This window comes from Ailuropoda melanoleuca, chromosome 15 (genome assembly GCF_002007445.2).
Source record: "Ailuropoda melanoleuca isolate Jingjing chromosome 15, ASM200744v2, whole genome shotgun sequence".
Taxonomy (NCBI): Eukaryota; Metazoa; Chordata; class Mammalia; order Carnivora; family Ursidae; genus Ailuropoda; species Ailuropoda melanoleuca.
Genome location: NC_048232.1, coordinates 54,990,384 through 55,006,770, shown reverse-complemented (window position 1 = coordinate 55,006,770; position 16,387 = coordinate 54,990,384). Strand labels below are relative to the sequence as shown.

Sequence of the window (16,387 nt, the reverse complement as noted above, 5' to 3'; positions counted from 1 at the left end):
GGCAGACGCTTAACGACTGAGCCCCTGTATTGTTTTGTTTTTTTATGAAAACAACAACCATACACTGACCTTGAACTCCTCTAATCCAAGCTTCTTTAGAGACTTTCTGACATAGTCCAGAAAGGAAGAGGATTTGGAATAAATTTTACCAACATGCCGATCACTGCAAAATAAAAGTGAACCACTTTTTAGTTTTTCCAATTTAAATTATAGATGATTTTATTTTATTTTATTTTTTTTAAGATTCCATTTATTTATTTGACAGAGATAGAGACAGCCAGCGAGAGAGGGAACACAAGCAGGGGGAGTGGGAGAAGAAGAAGCAGGCTCATAGCGGAGGAGCCTGATGTGGGGCTCGATCCCATAACACCGGGATCACGCCCTGAGCCGAAGGCAGACGCTTAACCGCTGTGCCACCCAGGCGCCTCTATGGATGATTTTAAATTCAATCACAAAATATTTTTAAATATTTTCTGTGTATCCAGCAAAAGCTTCAGATTTGACAAAAATGTAGTAATATTTTTGTAAACGTTTTTAAATTATATATTATAAAGTGTTTAAGATCTGCTTCTGAGAATTCCTTCAACATACAGCAGTGGAAAACGGTATTTGAAGACAATACTATGAGAAAGGACTTGTAAACTTACAATATTAAAAAGCTTAATTTTTAAAGAGAACTATAGGTCTTTCAAAAGTTTCCATTATGCTACAAAACACATTTAATTTTACTGGCAACATTATAGTGCATATTTCACTGCAACACCTGCTGATGGTGGCAAAAATTCAACAGCTATGCAAAGAGAACTCCTTCAGTGCCAGCCATTAAAGCACCATATGCTGAGTTGGGTCTGACTTGATCTCATTTATGCCCTGCAGATTTTCACCACAGTTTAAACAAAATATCATGAGATGGTTTTAAATTTAAATAATGAAATGCCAGACTATCACATTGCACAATTTTGGTTGCAACTGAGGTAGAATATAAAAATCAAGGGAATAAAAAAATTCACCACTTCCAAGTTATCAAAAACAATGAATAAAACCACTTATTACTCTTGGCAGTATAAATATTAATCGCTCTGATTAATTAGACATGAAGGTCTATCAATTCTTCCTTTGAAATATATCGCAAATATATTCTTCCCACTGCATTTCTAGATGGCCACCTCAATTCCACTTATGATTACCTCAAGTCCTAATTATTATAGCTACTTACTATTTAAGACTGAAATCTGTCCTCTTCATTTTTGCCTGCACTGTCATATTTTCTTAGAGGCACATTTTTATTTACTACTTCCCTGCTCAAAAAACTTTCAACACCTCTGCCATTTCTTGGGATAAATTTGAAACTCCTTAGTTCAGCGATCAGGGCCCACTATTTTCTGGCTACTCCCATATTTTCCCACTACAATCCAGAATTCAGTTTTCTCTACTCATTGTTTCAGACTATTCTCCACAGTTATGTCTTGGTGCATTTGCTTATTCAATCATTTCCTAGTGGATTATAAGGTTCTCCACTCTCTTCTTCAGCTCAGTTAAACTAGAATCACCCTATATGAACAAGCTCAAATTATGTATTCTTTTTGGTAACATGACAAGCAACAATCCTTTCTATTTTTGAATTTCTATAGCCTGTATCCTTCTTCATTTGTTATTTCATCACTGCTTTTAAATAATAGCTGTTTGAATAGATATAGGTTCCAGGAAACAGTAATTCTATCTCTTATAGGTTTTTGTGTAATTCTCAGATCCTACACATACTTATGTATCTTATGTATAACAGATATCATGTAATAGATACGTACATCATACCTACTATAGGTGGTGAAAATAGAAGCACTAAGACCAGTTAGGAAGTTATTACAATAATCTAGAGGAGAGGTGTAGAACAGGGTGGTGACCCTGAGGATGGTAACAAGAGAATTTTAGATATATTTTGATGGTAGAGACTACAAAATTGTTGTATCTAGGCAGTGTGAGAAAACGCTGCCTCCAAGATTTCTAGCCCAAGCAATGGGAAGAATAAGACTGTTTGTTATTAACTGGACTATAGTTTGGGATTCATCAGCATATAGATGGTAAAGGCATGAGACATAATGAGATCACCTAGGTAGTAAGTATAGATTTAAAAAAATAAAAGCACTCCAACAATTAGAGATTTGAAAGAAGAGGAATCAGCAAAATAAACCCCCCCAAAAAAAAAAAAGAGAGAGAGAGAAAGGGCAAAAGGTATCTTATGAAGGATTTTGCTTACAATATAAGAGAAAAAGGACCACCACTTGAGTGGTAAATTGTGTAAAATACCGATGACAGGACAAATTAAGATGGTTGAGAATTGACAATGGGATTTAGTCATTAGTGGGTCATTAGTGCCCCTGAAAGGGTGATTTGATGGAGTAATGGAAGTAAAATCTGGATGGAATTCAAGAGAAAAAGGGAAAGAAATTGGAAGCATTTTCAAGGAATTTTCCAGTAAAGAAAAGAACAGATAAAAGATAGTTGAAGGGGAATATGGGGTCCCAAAAGGATTTTCAGAATCTATGCTCTTAAACACTATGGTACACCGTTTCATGTAATAAAACTAAAAACTGGCCTTCGAGGAACTCACTAGGTGGTAGAGGAGTAGACACAAACGACTAATTGTACTATCAGGTTTGATCAGAACTGTAAATCACAGATTAAGTCCTATGGGAGAAGAGAAGATGGTGAGAAGGAGAAAAGAAAAAATATCAGAGATGTCTTCTAAACTCGGTTTTAAAGAGTGCCTATGATTTTACCTACCAGAAGTTGTGGAAGGAAAGGGTGGCAGAAATGGGGAGGATATTCCACGTAGATAGAGGAACTCCAAGGAAGCATACCAGATATAAAATTAATTGCATGGGAAACAATGAATAATACAGTGTGCCAGGACAGTGTGCATAGTCAGCTGCTTCGGGAGCAGGGGGGAAAAAACAGGGTGATGGATTAGGCTACAAAGGACCTTAGTGACAGATCGGAAATGGCCTTGAATGCCATAATAAGGATATTTTATTGTTTGAGTATAAAGAAGAGGAATTATCAAACATTTGAAAGTTAGAAAAGTGACATGACTGTTCCTGAAAGATAAATGATGGGACTTGAAGAACAAATTAAAAGGGGGCCCTCTGTCAGAATAAAGCATGGTCAGCATGCTAAAAAGGAATTAGTATTCTTTCTTTTAATAAAAGTGAATGCAGTAGCTCTAATTAAAATTCTGCTCAAGTGAATCCAATACCACCCACATGCTTTTCCAAAAATACAATTGCAAGAACATGGTTTACATGTAGCACTTTCCAAAGAGGCAACATTAGTGTAGGAAATTTTAAGAAAATGTGAGGTAGATGTATACCAAATAAATGAAAACAAGCACATGCAGGACAGAAAATGACAAAATCCAGTTTCTCCATCACTGCAAAATACTTATGAAATTAATTATTTTGTGCCTTTTTTATGCTAATACATATTGAAAGACTTGAGATCCACAACATAAAATTTTGCTGAAAATGGCGAATGGTTAAGGGAACTCCAAAAATCTTCAAACTACTCTTAAATTTAAAAGTCACAGACTTCCTAATTTCAATTTGGCCACACATCATGGGTAAGCAATTAGTTTTAATTTTGTGAGCCAGTTTTTGTGATCTGGTTTATAACTTTTCTATTTGATTATAGAAAAGTCAAAATAAAAATTAAGCTAGGTAATATACAAAGGTATCAGAAATTATAATATTTATTGTACAGCTGTATACCATACTCATTATGAAAGAGAATAACTGTGAGTAAAGTGTATATATTTCCCCTGCTCTCTAAGTGTTTGAAGAGATTTTTACACCATGAGATTCCTTCTTTGACATTTTATTCCCCTAAGAAAGTTTCCAGATAAGAACTAATTATAAAACCAAGAGTTTTCTATAAATTATCGAGTTTGAACATAAATGTTAAGTGCTCAATCACAATTAAAATTAATAGAGTAAAAATGCTATTATTTAAGTCCATGAAAAAGTTTACTTCTCATCTTAGGCTATAAACAAGTACACTTAAACTTTTAGAATAATATTTTGGATATTCTAAAAGTGTCCATCACTTGCACACTATTTTAGTTAACAAGAAAACGAATTAAGCAAAATGAGAAAGAAGTAATTAGGTAACCTTATTTTCTGTCTATAGCATTTATACTTTTTTTAAATTGAGGTATAATTGACATATTGTATTAGTTTCAGGTATATAAGGTAATGACTTGATTTTTGTATATACCGTGAAATGATCACAAGTCTAGTTAACATGAACCATACATAGTTACAAAAACATTTTTTTTTCTGGTGATGAGAACTTTTAAAATTTACTCTCTTAGCAACTTTCAGTAAGCAATATAGTATTATTAATAAACAATAGTCACCATGCTGTATATTATATCCCCGTGACTTACTTATTTTATAATTGGAAGTTTGTACCTTTCGATCCTCTTTACCCATTTTGACCACTCCCCACCCTTCTCTTCTCTGGCAACTACCAATGCGTTCTGTGTATCTACAAGCTCGGTTTTTCATTTTCTTTTGTTTTGATTTGTTTTGCTTTTTTAAGATTCCATATATAAGTAAAATCATATGGTATTTATTTTCTCTACCTGACTAATTTCACTTACTATAATGATGCCCTCAAGGTCCATTCTTGTTCTTAGAAATGGAAGATTCCATACATTTTTATGGCTGAGTAGTATTCTATTGTGTGTGTGTTTCTTAATCCATTCTTCCATCAGCGGACACTGAGGTTGTTGCCATATCTTGGCTATTGTTAATCAGTCTGCAACGGACATAAAGGTACAGGTGTCTTTTCAAATTAATATTTTCATTTTCTTCAAATAAATATCCAGAAGTTAAATTGTTGGATCATATGGTAGTTCCATTTTTAATTTTTGGAGGAACCTCTGTACTGTTTTCCATAGTGGCCGCACCAATTTATACTCCCACCAACAGTGCACAGTGTTCCCCTTTTTCCGCATCCTCACTTGTTATTTCCTGTCTTTTTGGTAGCACTCACTCTAACAGGTGTGAGGTGATATCTCACAGTGGTTTTGACTTGCATTTCCCTAATGACTAGCGAGGTCGAACATCCTTTCACATGCCTGTTGGCCATCTGTATGTCTTCTTTGAAAAAATGTGTATTCAGGTCCTTTACCCATGTTTTAATTGGATTGTATTTTTGCTATTGAGCTGTATGAGTTTTTATATATTTTGGATATTAGCCCCTTACTTGGATATATGACTTGCAAACATTCGGTAGGTTGCCTTTTCATTTTGTTTATCATTTCCTTTGCTGTGCAGAGCTTTTTAGTTTTATATAGTCCACTTGTTTTTGCTTTTGTTGCCTTTGCTTTTGCTTTTGAAGTCAGATCCAAAAATCCTGCCAAAACTGATGTCAAGGAGTTTATTGCCTATGTTTTCTTCTAAGAGTTGTACAGTTTCAGGTTTACATTTAAGTCTTTAAACCATTTTTGAGTTAATTTTTGTGTATAGTGTAAGTTGGTAGTCTCGTTTCATTCTTTGGCATGTGAAGAGACTGTCTTTTCCTCATTGATATTCATACTGCCTTTGTCATAAATTAATTGACCATATATGCATAGGTGTCTACCCATGAGCTCTCTGGTCTGTTCAATTGTTCTATGTGCCTGTTTTTATGCCAACACCATGCTGTTTTGATTATTATAGCTTTATAATATAGTTTGAAATCAGGAAGCATGATGCCTTCAGCTTTGTTCTTCTTTCTCAAGATGGCTCTGACTACCATTCCATACAAATTTTAGGATTATTTTCTATTTCTGTGAAAATTTCCATTGGAATTTTGATAGGGATTGCATTGAATCTGTAGATTGCTTTTGGTAGTACGGTCATTTTTACAATATTAATTCTTCCAATCTATGAGCATGGAATATCTTACCATTTATTTGTGTATTCTTCAATTTCTTTCATCAATATCTTATAGCTTTCAGTGTATAGGTCTTTTGCCTCCTCGGTTAAATTTATTCTTATTTTATATATCTTGATGCAATTACAAATGGGATCATTTTCTTCCATTTCCGATAGTTCACTGTTAGCGTGTAAAAACTTAACAACCTTTTGTATGTTGATTTTATATCCTGCAACTTTACGGAATTCATTTATTTTAACAGTTTTTTAGTTGAATCTTTAGGATCTTCTCTCTATAAAATCATGTCATCTGCAAATAGTGACAGTTTTACTTCTTTCTTTCCAGTTTGGGTCTTTTATTTCTTTTTCTTGCCTTAATTCTCTGGCCAGGAATTCTAATACTATGCTGAATGAAAGTGCTGAGAGTGGGCATCCTTGTCTTATTCCTGATCTTAAAGGAAAAGCTCTAAGCTTTTCACTATTGAGCATGGTTATTAGCTGTAACCTTGTCATATATGGCCTTTATTACATTGAAGTACATTTCCTCTATACCCACTTTGATGAGAGAGTTTTTATCAAAAATGGATGTTCAATTTTGTCAAATGCTTTTTCTGTATCTACTAAGATTAACATATGATTTTTACACTTCATTTTGTTAATGTGGTTGACTTTAGTACCCTTGCTGGACAGAGATTCCAATCAAGTTAACCTTGGTTTATACAATCCTAATAAAAACATCTGTGCAACTCAAATCATATTTAAAATATTCCAAAAATGTAAATTAAAAAGAAGCACGAGATAGTGAAAATACTTACAGACTATGAATTTAGTCCTAATCCTAGTTTTTCAGGTTGCATGACTTTAGGCAAGTTTTTAACCACTTGTATCTTAGTTTTTCTTACCACTATAATGAAGTGATTATAATAGATACTATGAGTATAACATGTTGCTTAACTAAGCCTGGGTTGTAGCCTAAAAAGAAACTAAAATTTTATGGCTATTGAACACAAACATGTAAGTATTTATAAAATATGTATAAATACAAAGAATGTCAGTAAAATGAACCCCTGTACCCAATACGAACTTTAAAAAATAGAACATTACCAGGATATTGAAATCCCTATGCACCCATTGTCTTCCCCATCTCATCTCCCTGTCTACTCAAATGTTCCCCCTCCCATAAGAAACTACAATACTGAATCTTGTTTGTGTTTATCATTCTTATATTTTTTCTTGATTGTTCATCATATATTTATGTTCCTAAATAATTATACAGTTGTGCTTGTTTGAATTATACAAATGGAACCATCCTGTAGAAGTTTTTCTATGATTTTTATATTCACAAGATTCATCCACACTGATGCAGTAGCTGTAATTAATACATTTTAGCTGTGGCATAGTATTCTACAATTTATCCATTCTCTTATGAATTAACTTTTGGTTCCTAGATTTTTGCTCTTATAAATATTGTTGCTATTGGTCATTCTTGTAGAAGTCTCTGGGAGCACATGTACAAGAATTTCTAGGATATATACTTAGACATGGAACTTCTGAGACAGTATTTTCAACGTTAGTAGGTAAAACTAACTAGGCAACGAGGCATTTTTGACTTTATTGGGTAGTGCTAACTCGTTTTTCAAAGGATTGAAAACCTACTTTTTTCCCTCTCACCAGCAATGTGGACAGTTCTAGTTGCTCTACATTCTTGCTATCATTTGATAATGTCAATCTTCTAAATTTTTGCTTATTTAATGTTTTGAATTTGAAATACCTAAATTCTCCTTTTGTTTTTCTCCTTTACTCTCACAACACTTGTGACTAAGAGCACACTCACAATGCTTCTGACACTGGATATGTGTGTTTTCCAAGCAATTCTGCAACACCAGCTGGGTATTCTACAATTCAAATAAATTCTGGCACTATCTAGCTAGAGACAGCATTGATCCCCATAGGTTAAAGGCTCAATCCTACTAGATTGCCTCCCCACTTCAGATGCCAAATGCAAGTAGTAGTTACCCAGGTTACTTACAATGTCTGTCCAACCAGGGTACAAACTTTAGGTTCCCATGACTTTCTCCTTCCCCTTGGATTCAGTTATTTCCTAGAACCGTTCACAGAACTCAAGGAAACACATCTCCCAGTTTATTAAAGGATACGATAAAGAATACAGATGGGTAGCCAGAGGAAGAGATACATAGTGCAAGGTCTGGGAGAGTTCCACGCATAAGAACTTCCGTTCCTATGGAGTTGGAGTGCATCATTTTCCTTGTAGGTGGATGTTGTGTTCACCAACCTAAGAGCTCTCCATACCCTATACTACTGGAATTCTTATGGAGGTTTCCTCACATAGACATGGTCAATTTTTAATTCCATTTCCAGCCCCTCATCCCTTTCTGGAGAAGAGGGGGAAGTCTGAAGATTTCAAGCTTCTAATCATGGATTGGCCTTTCTGGTGACCAGTCCCACACCAGGAGCCATCCGGAAGCTCACTTAGAGTTACTTCATAGAACAAAAGATGCTCTAAGTACCCTTATCACTTATGAATTTACAAGGGTTTTAAAGAGTTCTGGGCCAGGAACAGGGACGAAGACCAAATGTGTATTTCTTATTACAAATCACAATATCACATGGTTATAAAGAGAATATGCTATTGTGGCTTCATTTAACATTATCTTGATTACTAATTAAGATTGAGCATCTTATTCTATGTTCATTGGGTGTCATCTTTATGAACTGACTAATCAAGTCTTTTCACTATTTTTCTTTAACACAGATTAATTTTTCCACGAATTTGCAGGAATTTTTTTTATATATTTTGGCTATTAGTTTTTTTCTAGTTATAGGACTTGCAACTAGTTTCTACCAGTGGTCACTTTTCTTTCCATTCTTTCTATGACATCTGAAAAGTGAAGTTCTTAATATTAATGTGATTGAAGGGCACCTGGGAGGCTCAGTCAGTCATGTATCTGCCTTCAGCATGGGTCAGGATTCCAGGGTTCTGGGATTGAGCCAGCAGGGAGTCTGTTTATCCCTCCCCCTCTGCCCCTCGCCCCACCTTCGCTTGTGCTCTCTCATATGCATGCTCTCTCTCTCTCTGGCAAATAAATAAATAAAATCTTTAAAAATATTAATGCAATTGAATTTTCAATCTTTTAAGATTTGCAGGTTTATATTTAGTTTGAGAAATCCTTCCCCTATCTCAGGTCATAAAACTATTCTTCAATACTATCTTCTAAAAGTACTACAGTATTGCCTTTCATAGTTAAATTTTAATTCACTATGAATTGATTTTTGTGTTTGTTGTAAAGTACGGGTTCAGATTAATTTTATTTTTTTGTGTAGTGAGCAGAATGGTCCACAAAGATGTCCACATTCTAATCTGCAGAACCTATGCATATATTACATGGAAAGAGAAATTAAGGTTGTAGGTGTAATTAAATTTTTTTAATCAGCTGAATTTAAAATAGAGAATCCTGGATTATTCAGGTGGCCCAAGGTAATTTCAAGGATCCTTTAAAGTGGAAGAGGGAAACAGAAAAGATGTCAGAACTACAGAAAGATTTAAAGATGCTATGCTGTGGGCTTTAAAGATTGAGGAAGGAGCTATGAGCCAAAGTATGCAGGGGCCCTCTAAAAGTTGTCAAAGGTAAAGAAATGGATTATCCCTTAGAGCCCCCAGAAGAAATGCAGCCCTGAAGTTACCTGATTGTTGCACAGTGAAACCCACTTTGGACTTCTGACCTCCCGGGGGCTAGATAATTTATTTGGTTTTAAGCCACTAAATTGGTAGCAATATGTTATAGCATCAAAGGAAACTAATATACTGTTTAACTGTAAAAGAAACTACTCTCCTAGCACTATATAATGAGTACTCCCTCTTCTAATGATCAAAAATGATATACAAAAGGTTTGTTCTGCACTGTTAGTTCCACTAGCCAGTCATCTAAATCACTATAGTTAAAAAAAAATGCTGCTATTTGGTAAGACAAGTTTCTCAACCTCGTTTTTCTTCTTCAGTAATGTCTTGGCTTTACTTGCTATTTAGCTCTCTCACATATATTTTGAAACAACTTAAAAATTCCATAACACACACAAACACACATGCATACATACACTAATACACTTTGGGGATATTCTTTAGATGTACTAAATTGCAACAATCTAGCCATCACTTTGTGAAGAGCTGACATTTTTACAATATTAAGTGTTTTTATTCATGAACATATATTTGTCCTTTCATTTAAGAGCTCCCTTTCAACTAGTAACATCTCAAAAAAGGCTCTTGTTTTCCCAAAGCAAATTAATTTTTAACAATGGCCTCATTGTTGCAAGAATTTATCTGTTCCAGTACTAAATGATTATGCTGGTTAACACTTAATTAACTCTGGTGCTTGGTCAGGTACCCCCATACCTCTTTTTTGACAAATGTATGACACGTATCCATCATTATGGTATCAGAGTATTTTCACTGCCCTAAAAATCCTCTGTGCATCACTTGTTCATCCTTCATCCCACCCCAAGCCTTGATCTTTTTATTCTCTCCATAGTTTTGCCTTTTCCAGAATGTCATATGATTGGAATCCTAACGTATATAGCCTTTTCAGATTGGCTTCTTTCACTTAGCAATACACATTTAAGTATCTTCCATGTCTTTTCATGGCCTCATACTTCTTTTTTTTTCTTTCTGTGAATAATGAATGTTACGCTGTCTGGATGTACCACAGTTAATTTATCCATTTTCCTACTAAAGGATATCTTGGTTGCATCCAAGTTTGGGAAATTATGAATAAAGTTGCTATAAACATCAGCATGGAGATTTTTGTGTGGACATGTTTTCAACTCCTCTGGGTCAATACCAATGAGTGTGATTGCTGGATCATACGGTAAGAATAGGTTTAGTTTTATAAGAAACTACCAAACTCTTCCAAACTCGCTGTCTCATTTTGCATTCCCACCAGCAATGAATGCAAGTTCTTATTGTTCCACATCCTTGCTAGCATTTACTGTTGTCAGTGTTCTGGATTTTGATATTCTAATAGGTGTGTAGTGGTATCTTTTTGTTTAATTGCATTTCTCTGCAATTTCTCTATTCACTTCTCCATGGGGTTGGTGTCCTTTTTTTTAAGATTTCATTTACTTACTTATTTGAGACAGAGAGAGAGCACAGAAGGAGAGTGAGAGGGAGCAGCAGACTCCCCACTGAGCAGGGAGCCTGATGTGGGACTCGATCCCAAGACCCTGGAATCATGACCTGAGCTGAAGGCAGATGCTTAACTGACTGAGCCACCCACACGCCCCAAGGGGCTAGTGAACTTCTTAAATTTCTTGGACTTATGTCTTTTTCCCCAATATTGGAACATTCTTAATACTGTTACTGCCCTATTTGCTCTCTCCTTTTTTCTCAAACTCCAACTAACATGTATGTAAAGCCTATTCACTGTATTCTCCATAGTTTAGTCTTTCTTTTGTATTCTCCATCTTTCTGTTTCTTCATGCTTCACTGTGGATATTTACTTCTTTTTTTTTTTTAAAGATTTTATTTATTTATTTGACAGACAGACAGCCAGCGAGAAAGGGAACACAAGCAGGGGGGTGGGAGAGGAAGAAGCAGGCTCTCAGAGGAGGAGCCTGATGTGGGGCTCGATCCCAGAATGCCAGGATCACGCCCTGAGCCAAGGGCAGACGCTTAACGACTGAGCCACCCAGGTGCCCCAATGTGGATGTTTACTTCTGACCTGTCTTCCAGTTTACTAATTATTTCTCCAGCTGTGTCTACAATGCTATTAATACCACCCACGGATTTCTTAATTTCAATTATTTTATTTTTCAGTTGCAGACTTTTCACTTGGGTTATTTTTTTGTATGTTTTGGTTCTCTGACAAGATATTTTTACTTCAACATATATTTTAAGTAACTTTTTAATAAAAAAAATTTATTTTAGGATAATTGTAGATTCACATGCAATTGTAGGAAAGAATTCAGAGAGACGGTTATTCCCTTTATCTAGCTTCCTAAAATGTCTCATAATGGTAACATCTTGCAAAATGATAGTATAGTATCACAACCAGGATACTGACATGGATGCAGTGAAGTTAAAGAACATTTCCATCACCACAAGGATCACTCATGTTGCTGTTTTATAGCACACCTGACTCCATCTCACTCTTTCTTCCCCAGAAACAACTAACCTCTTCTAAATTTCTATAATTTTGTCACTTCAAGAATGTTATGTAAACAGAATTGCACAGTATATACCTCTTGAGACTGGCTTTCTTTCACTCAGTATAATCTTTTTTGTAATTTCATCCAGGTTGTTATATCAATAGCTTTTTTTTTTTTAAATTGCTGGGTAGTATGCCATGATACAGATTAGCACTGTTTGTTTAACTATCTACCACCTGAAGGGCATCTGGGTTATTTTCAGTTTGGGATGCCATGAATAAAGCTGCCACAAACATTCATATACAAGTTTTGTGTGAAGATAACCCAGCTTCTGTTGACACCTTGTTAGTGCTAGGAGTTCCAGCTTCCCACATCTTCTCCCTTGATGCTGTGGTAGGGATGGCTTTGTAACTCCTGGGCAATGGTGAAAAAATCCTGACTCTCTACTAGGGCTTCTTTGATGCACACTGGTGGGGAGAGAGTGTAACACCTTTTTACTGCTGGGTGGGCAGGAAGTTCAAATTCCCACATGGTCTCTGACACTGTGGCAGCAGTGGTGGGGTGCTTGTTACAACCTGGTGGGGAGGAAAGCCTAGTTTCCTACTTGGCATTCTCTGACACCATTCCACAAATGGTGTTCAGGAACCTCATTACAGTGTGGTAAGGATGGAAGTCTAGGCTTTCCACTTGGCCTTTGTTGACATGGGGGGGGGCACAATGTTTTATTCGGTTTCTGGCTACAATATGGTAGGTCTGTCGAAATGTTTTCCTGTGCCTCCCTCTTTCCTGGTCCTTTGGCTAGAAAGAGAAGGTTCTTTACTGAGGCTTTTTTTTTTTTTTTTTGGTATGTGCCCAGTGGCATTTCTGGATTGCAGTTTACTTCAGCTCCAATACGAGGTTTTTAAGGCAAAAAGAAAACCCAGGGAACTCCCACTATATTGTTCCTTGGGTCCTAAGATCTTGAGCTAGTTTGCCTTATTCTCTCCAAGACTCTTTCAGAGTCTTATATTTTATAGATAGTTGTAGATTTTTAATTGTAGTTACCAGGAAAAATAGAAAAATGCATATCTATTCCATTTTCCCAAAGTGGAAGTTTCTTAAGTTGTTATTTTAAGCTTTTCTATGAACTCCAATGAGTCCAATTCTGTTGCATGTAGTTTACCTTGGTTTTTGGTAATGTCCTATTTCATCATATGGCTGGTTATTTGGGGTTTCTTGCCAAATGCTATATACATCAAACTACAGTGACAATTTGGGCCTAGATATATATTATTTTTGTCCAGAGAGGATTTGCCAGTAGTAGGCAGCTAGAAAAAGTAGTAATCTGAAATACTTTAATCACAGCTTAAGATAATTCCGAGTGGGGCTTTAGAGCACCTTAGGGCTGTTTCATTTATAGTTCACCTTTACTCATACTATGGACCTAACTTAAGATACGAGCTGTGTGCCTGGCCTGTGGAGCCCTCCTCCTAGGGCAGGCCATGAACTTTAACATTTGTCTCACTAGAACTGTTACTCTATTGAAAGCTGTTGGTCCCCTTCTCTGTCTACTTTGTTAACTGTCAGACAGCTGCCTTTTCAAGAATTGGCAGATGCTTCTGGGGAAATGCAGCTCTAGAAGAAGCTGGGCTTCTCTCTCTTGATTCCCATCTTCTCTGAGGTATTTTCCCTGTAGTTTTTGTTGTTGTTGTTGTTGTAGTTTTCCATTAACAAGAAGTATTTTAACATTTAATTTTGACTTAACAACATACAGTGGCCTGGTTTTTTCCAAGTGTCTCAGAAAAGAATTCACTTCAAGTATGAATAAACTAATTTCGTAAGATACATGGTGACATTCAAGTACCCACACAAACACTGAACTTAGCTTTTTTCCCTAGTTTCACTGGGAAATAATTAGCATACAAGTTTAAGGTGTACAGCATGATGGTTTGATTTATATATATTATGAAATGATCATCACAATAGGTTCGGCTATAACATCCATCTTCTCATATAGATACAATTTAAAAAAGGAAAAGAAAAAAATTTCTCTTAGGATGAGAACTCTGAGGATTTACTCTCTTAACAACTTTTCTATATATCATATAGCAGTGTTAGCTACAGTCATGGTGTTGTATTTATTATCTTATAACCTAAAGTTTGTACCTTATAGTCACCTTCCTCTAATTCCGTATCCCTCTGTCCTCTGCCCCTGGTTAACCACAGGTCTGACCTCTTTCTATGAATTTGTTGTTTTTTGTTTATATTTGCTTTTGTTTTGAGATTCCACATATAAGTGAGATCATACAATATTTATCCTTTTCTGTCTTATTTCACTTAGCATAATGCCTTCAAGGTCCACTCATGTTGTTACATATGGTAAGATTTCCTCATTTTATAATGGCTGAATAACATTCCATTATCCCCTCATCCATAGAAGGACACTTAGGTTGTTTCCATATTTTAGCTAAGGTAAATAATGATGCTATGAACATGGGGGTACAGATACCTTTTTGAGTTAGTATATTCATTTCCTCAAGATATATTACCAAAGGTGAAAATGCTAGATCATCTGGTAGTTTCGTGATTTTCTGAGGATTCTCTATACTGTTTTCAACAGTGGTTGTACCAATTTATAATTCCACCAACAGTGCACAAGGGTTCCCTTTTCTCCATAACCACGCCAACATGTTATTTCTTATCTTTTTGATGATGGCCATTCTAACAGGTGTGAGGTGATCTCGTTGTGGTTTTCTTTTACTAAAGATTTATTTATTTATTTGAGAGAGAGAGAGACAGAAACTCAAGCAGGCTCCACACTGAGCATGGAGCTGATGCAGGGCTCAATCTCATAACCCTGAGATCATGAACTGAGCCAAAACCAAGTTGGACACTTAACTGACTGGGCCACTCAGGCACCCCCATCTCATTGTGGTTTTAATTTTCATTTCTCTAATGACTAGTGATGTTGGGTATCTTTCCATGTACTTGCTGGCCTTTTGTCTATCTTTGGAGAAATGTCTATTCAGGCCCTTTGTTCACTAAAAATTTTGTTGTTGTTACCAAGTTGTATGAGTTCTTTATATAACAGTTATATGGTTTGCAAATATATTTTCTCATTCTGTAGGGTTTTTTTTTCACTTTGTAGATGGTTTATTTTGCTGTGCAGACACTTTTTAGTTTGATGTAGTCTCATTTGCTTATTTTTTATTTTGTTGCTTGTACTTTAGGTGTCATAACAAAAAAATCATTACCAACACCCATGTCAGGGGGCTTTATCCTATGTTTTGTTACAGGAGTTCCATGGTTTCAGATTTTACACTTAAATTTTGAGTTAATTTTTGTGAGTGGTGTAAGATATGGGTCCAGTTTCATTCTTTTACGTGTGAATATCCAGTTATCCCAGCACCATTTATTGAAGAGACTGTCTTTTCTCCATTGGGTATTCCTGGCTCCCTTGCCAAATATTGACTATATATGCTTCCATTTATTTCTGGGCTCTCAGTTCTGTTCCACTGGTCTATTGGTCTGTTTTTATGCCAGTACCATCTTGTTTTGATGAGTACAGCTTGAAATCAGGAAGTATGCTCTCTCCTCCTTTGTTATTCTTTCTCAGGAATTCTCTGGCTACTCAGGGTCTTTTGTGGCTCCATATAAATTTAAGGAGTGTTTTTTCTACTTAAAAAAAAAGTCATTGGAATCTTGATAGGGATTCGCACTGAATCTAGATGGCTTTTGGTAGTATTGACATTTTAACAATATTGATTCTTCCAATCTGTGGACATGGGATATCTTTTCATTTATTTGTGTCTTCCTTGATTTCTTTCATCAGTGTTTGGTAGTTTTCAGAGTAGAGATCTTTCACCCTCTTGGTTAAATTTATTCCTAACTATTTTATTGTTTTTGATGCTATTGTATTTGCATTTCCCTAAGTTTCTTTAATTCTTTTCCAGAAAATTTATTGTTAGGGTAAAGATTTTTGTATGCTGATTTTATATCCTGCAACTTTATTGAATTCAGTTTCTTTCACTGAATCTGTAGGATTTTTTATATATAAAATCATGTCATCTGCAAATAGACACAATTTAACATTTTAACTTTTTCCTTTCCAATTCTGATTCCTTTTATTTCTTTTTCTTGTTTGACTGCTCTAACTAGTACTTCCAGCACCATGTTGAAAAAGAGTGGTGAGAGTGGGCAGACTTCTTTTATTCCTGATGTTAGCAGAAAAGCTTTCTACCTTTCACCACTGAATATAATATTAGCTGCGGGTTTGCCATCTATGGCCTTTATTATGCTGAGATAAATACGTTCCATGCTGAACTTAA

General features: G+C 35.5%; 1 protein-coding gene across 6 annotated transcripts in view; it reads right to left on the bottom strand.

Moving 5' to 3' along the window:
- METTL25 (methyltransferase like 25) overlaps positions 1-16,387 on the bottom strand; it is a 153,701-nt gene that overhangs the window by 50,036 nt on the left and 87,278 nt on the right. For 4 of the 6 annotated variants that reach the window (XM_019800442.2, XM_019800446.2, XM_034644454.1 and 1 more), the window contains exon 9: positions 70-163. The exons of 1 other annotated variant lie outside the window; for it this stretch is intronic. In XM_019800442.2, coding sequence (XP_019656001.1) covers positions 70-163 — 94 coding nt within the window. Of the gene's footprint in view, positions 1-69; positions 164-4,657; positions 4,816-16,387 lie in introns of all 6 variants that reach the window. One more of the 6 variants, XM_034644456.1, reaches the window with a different exon arrangement.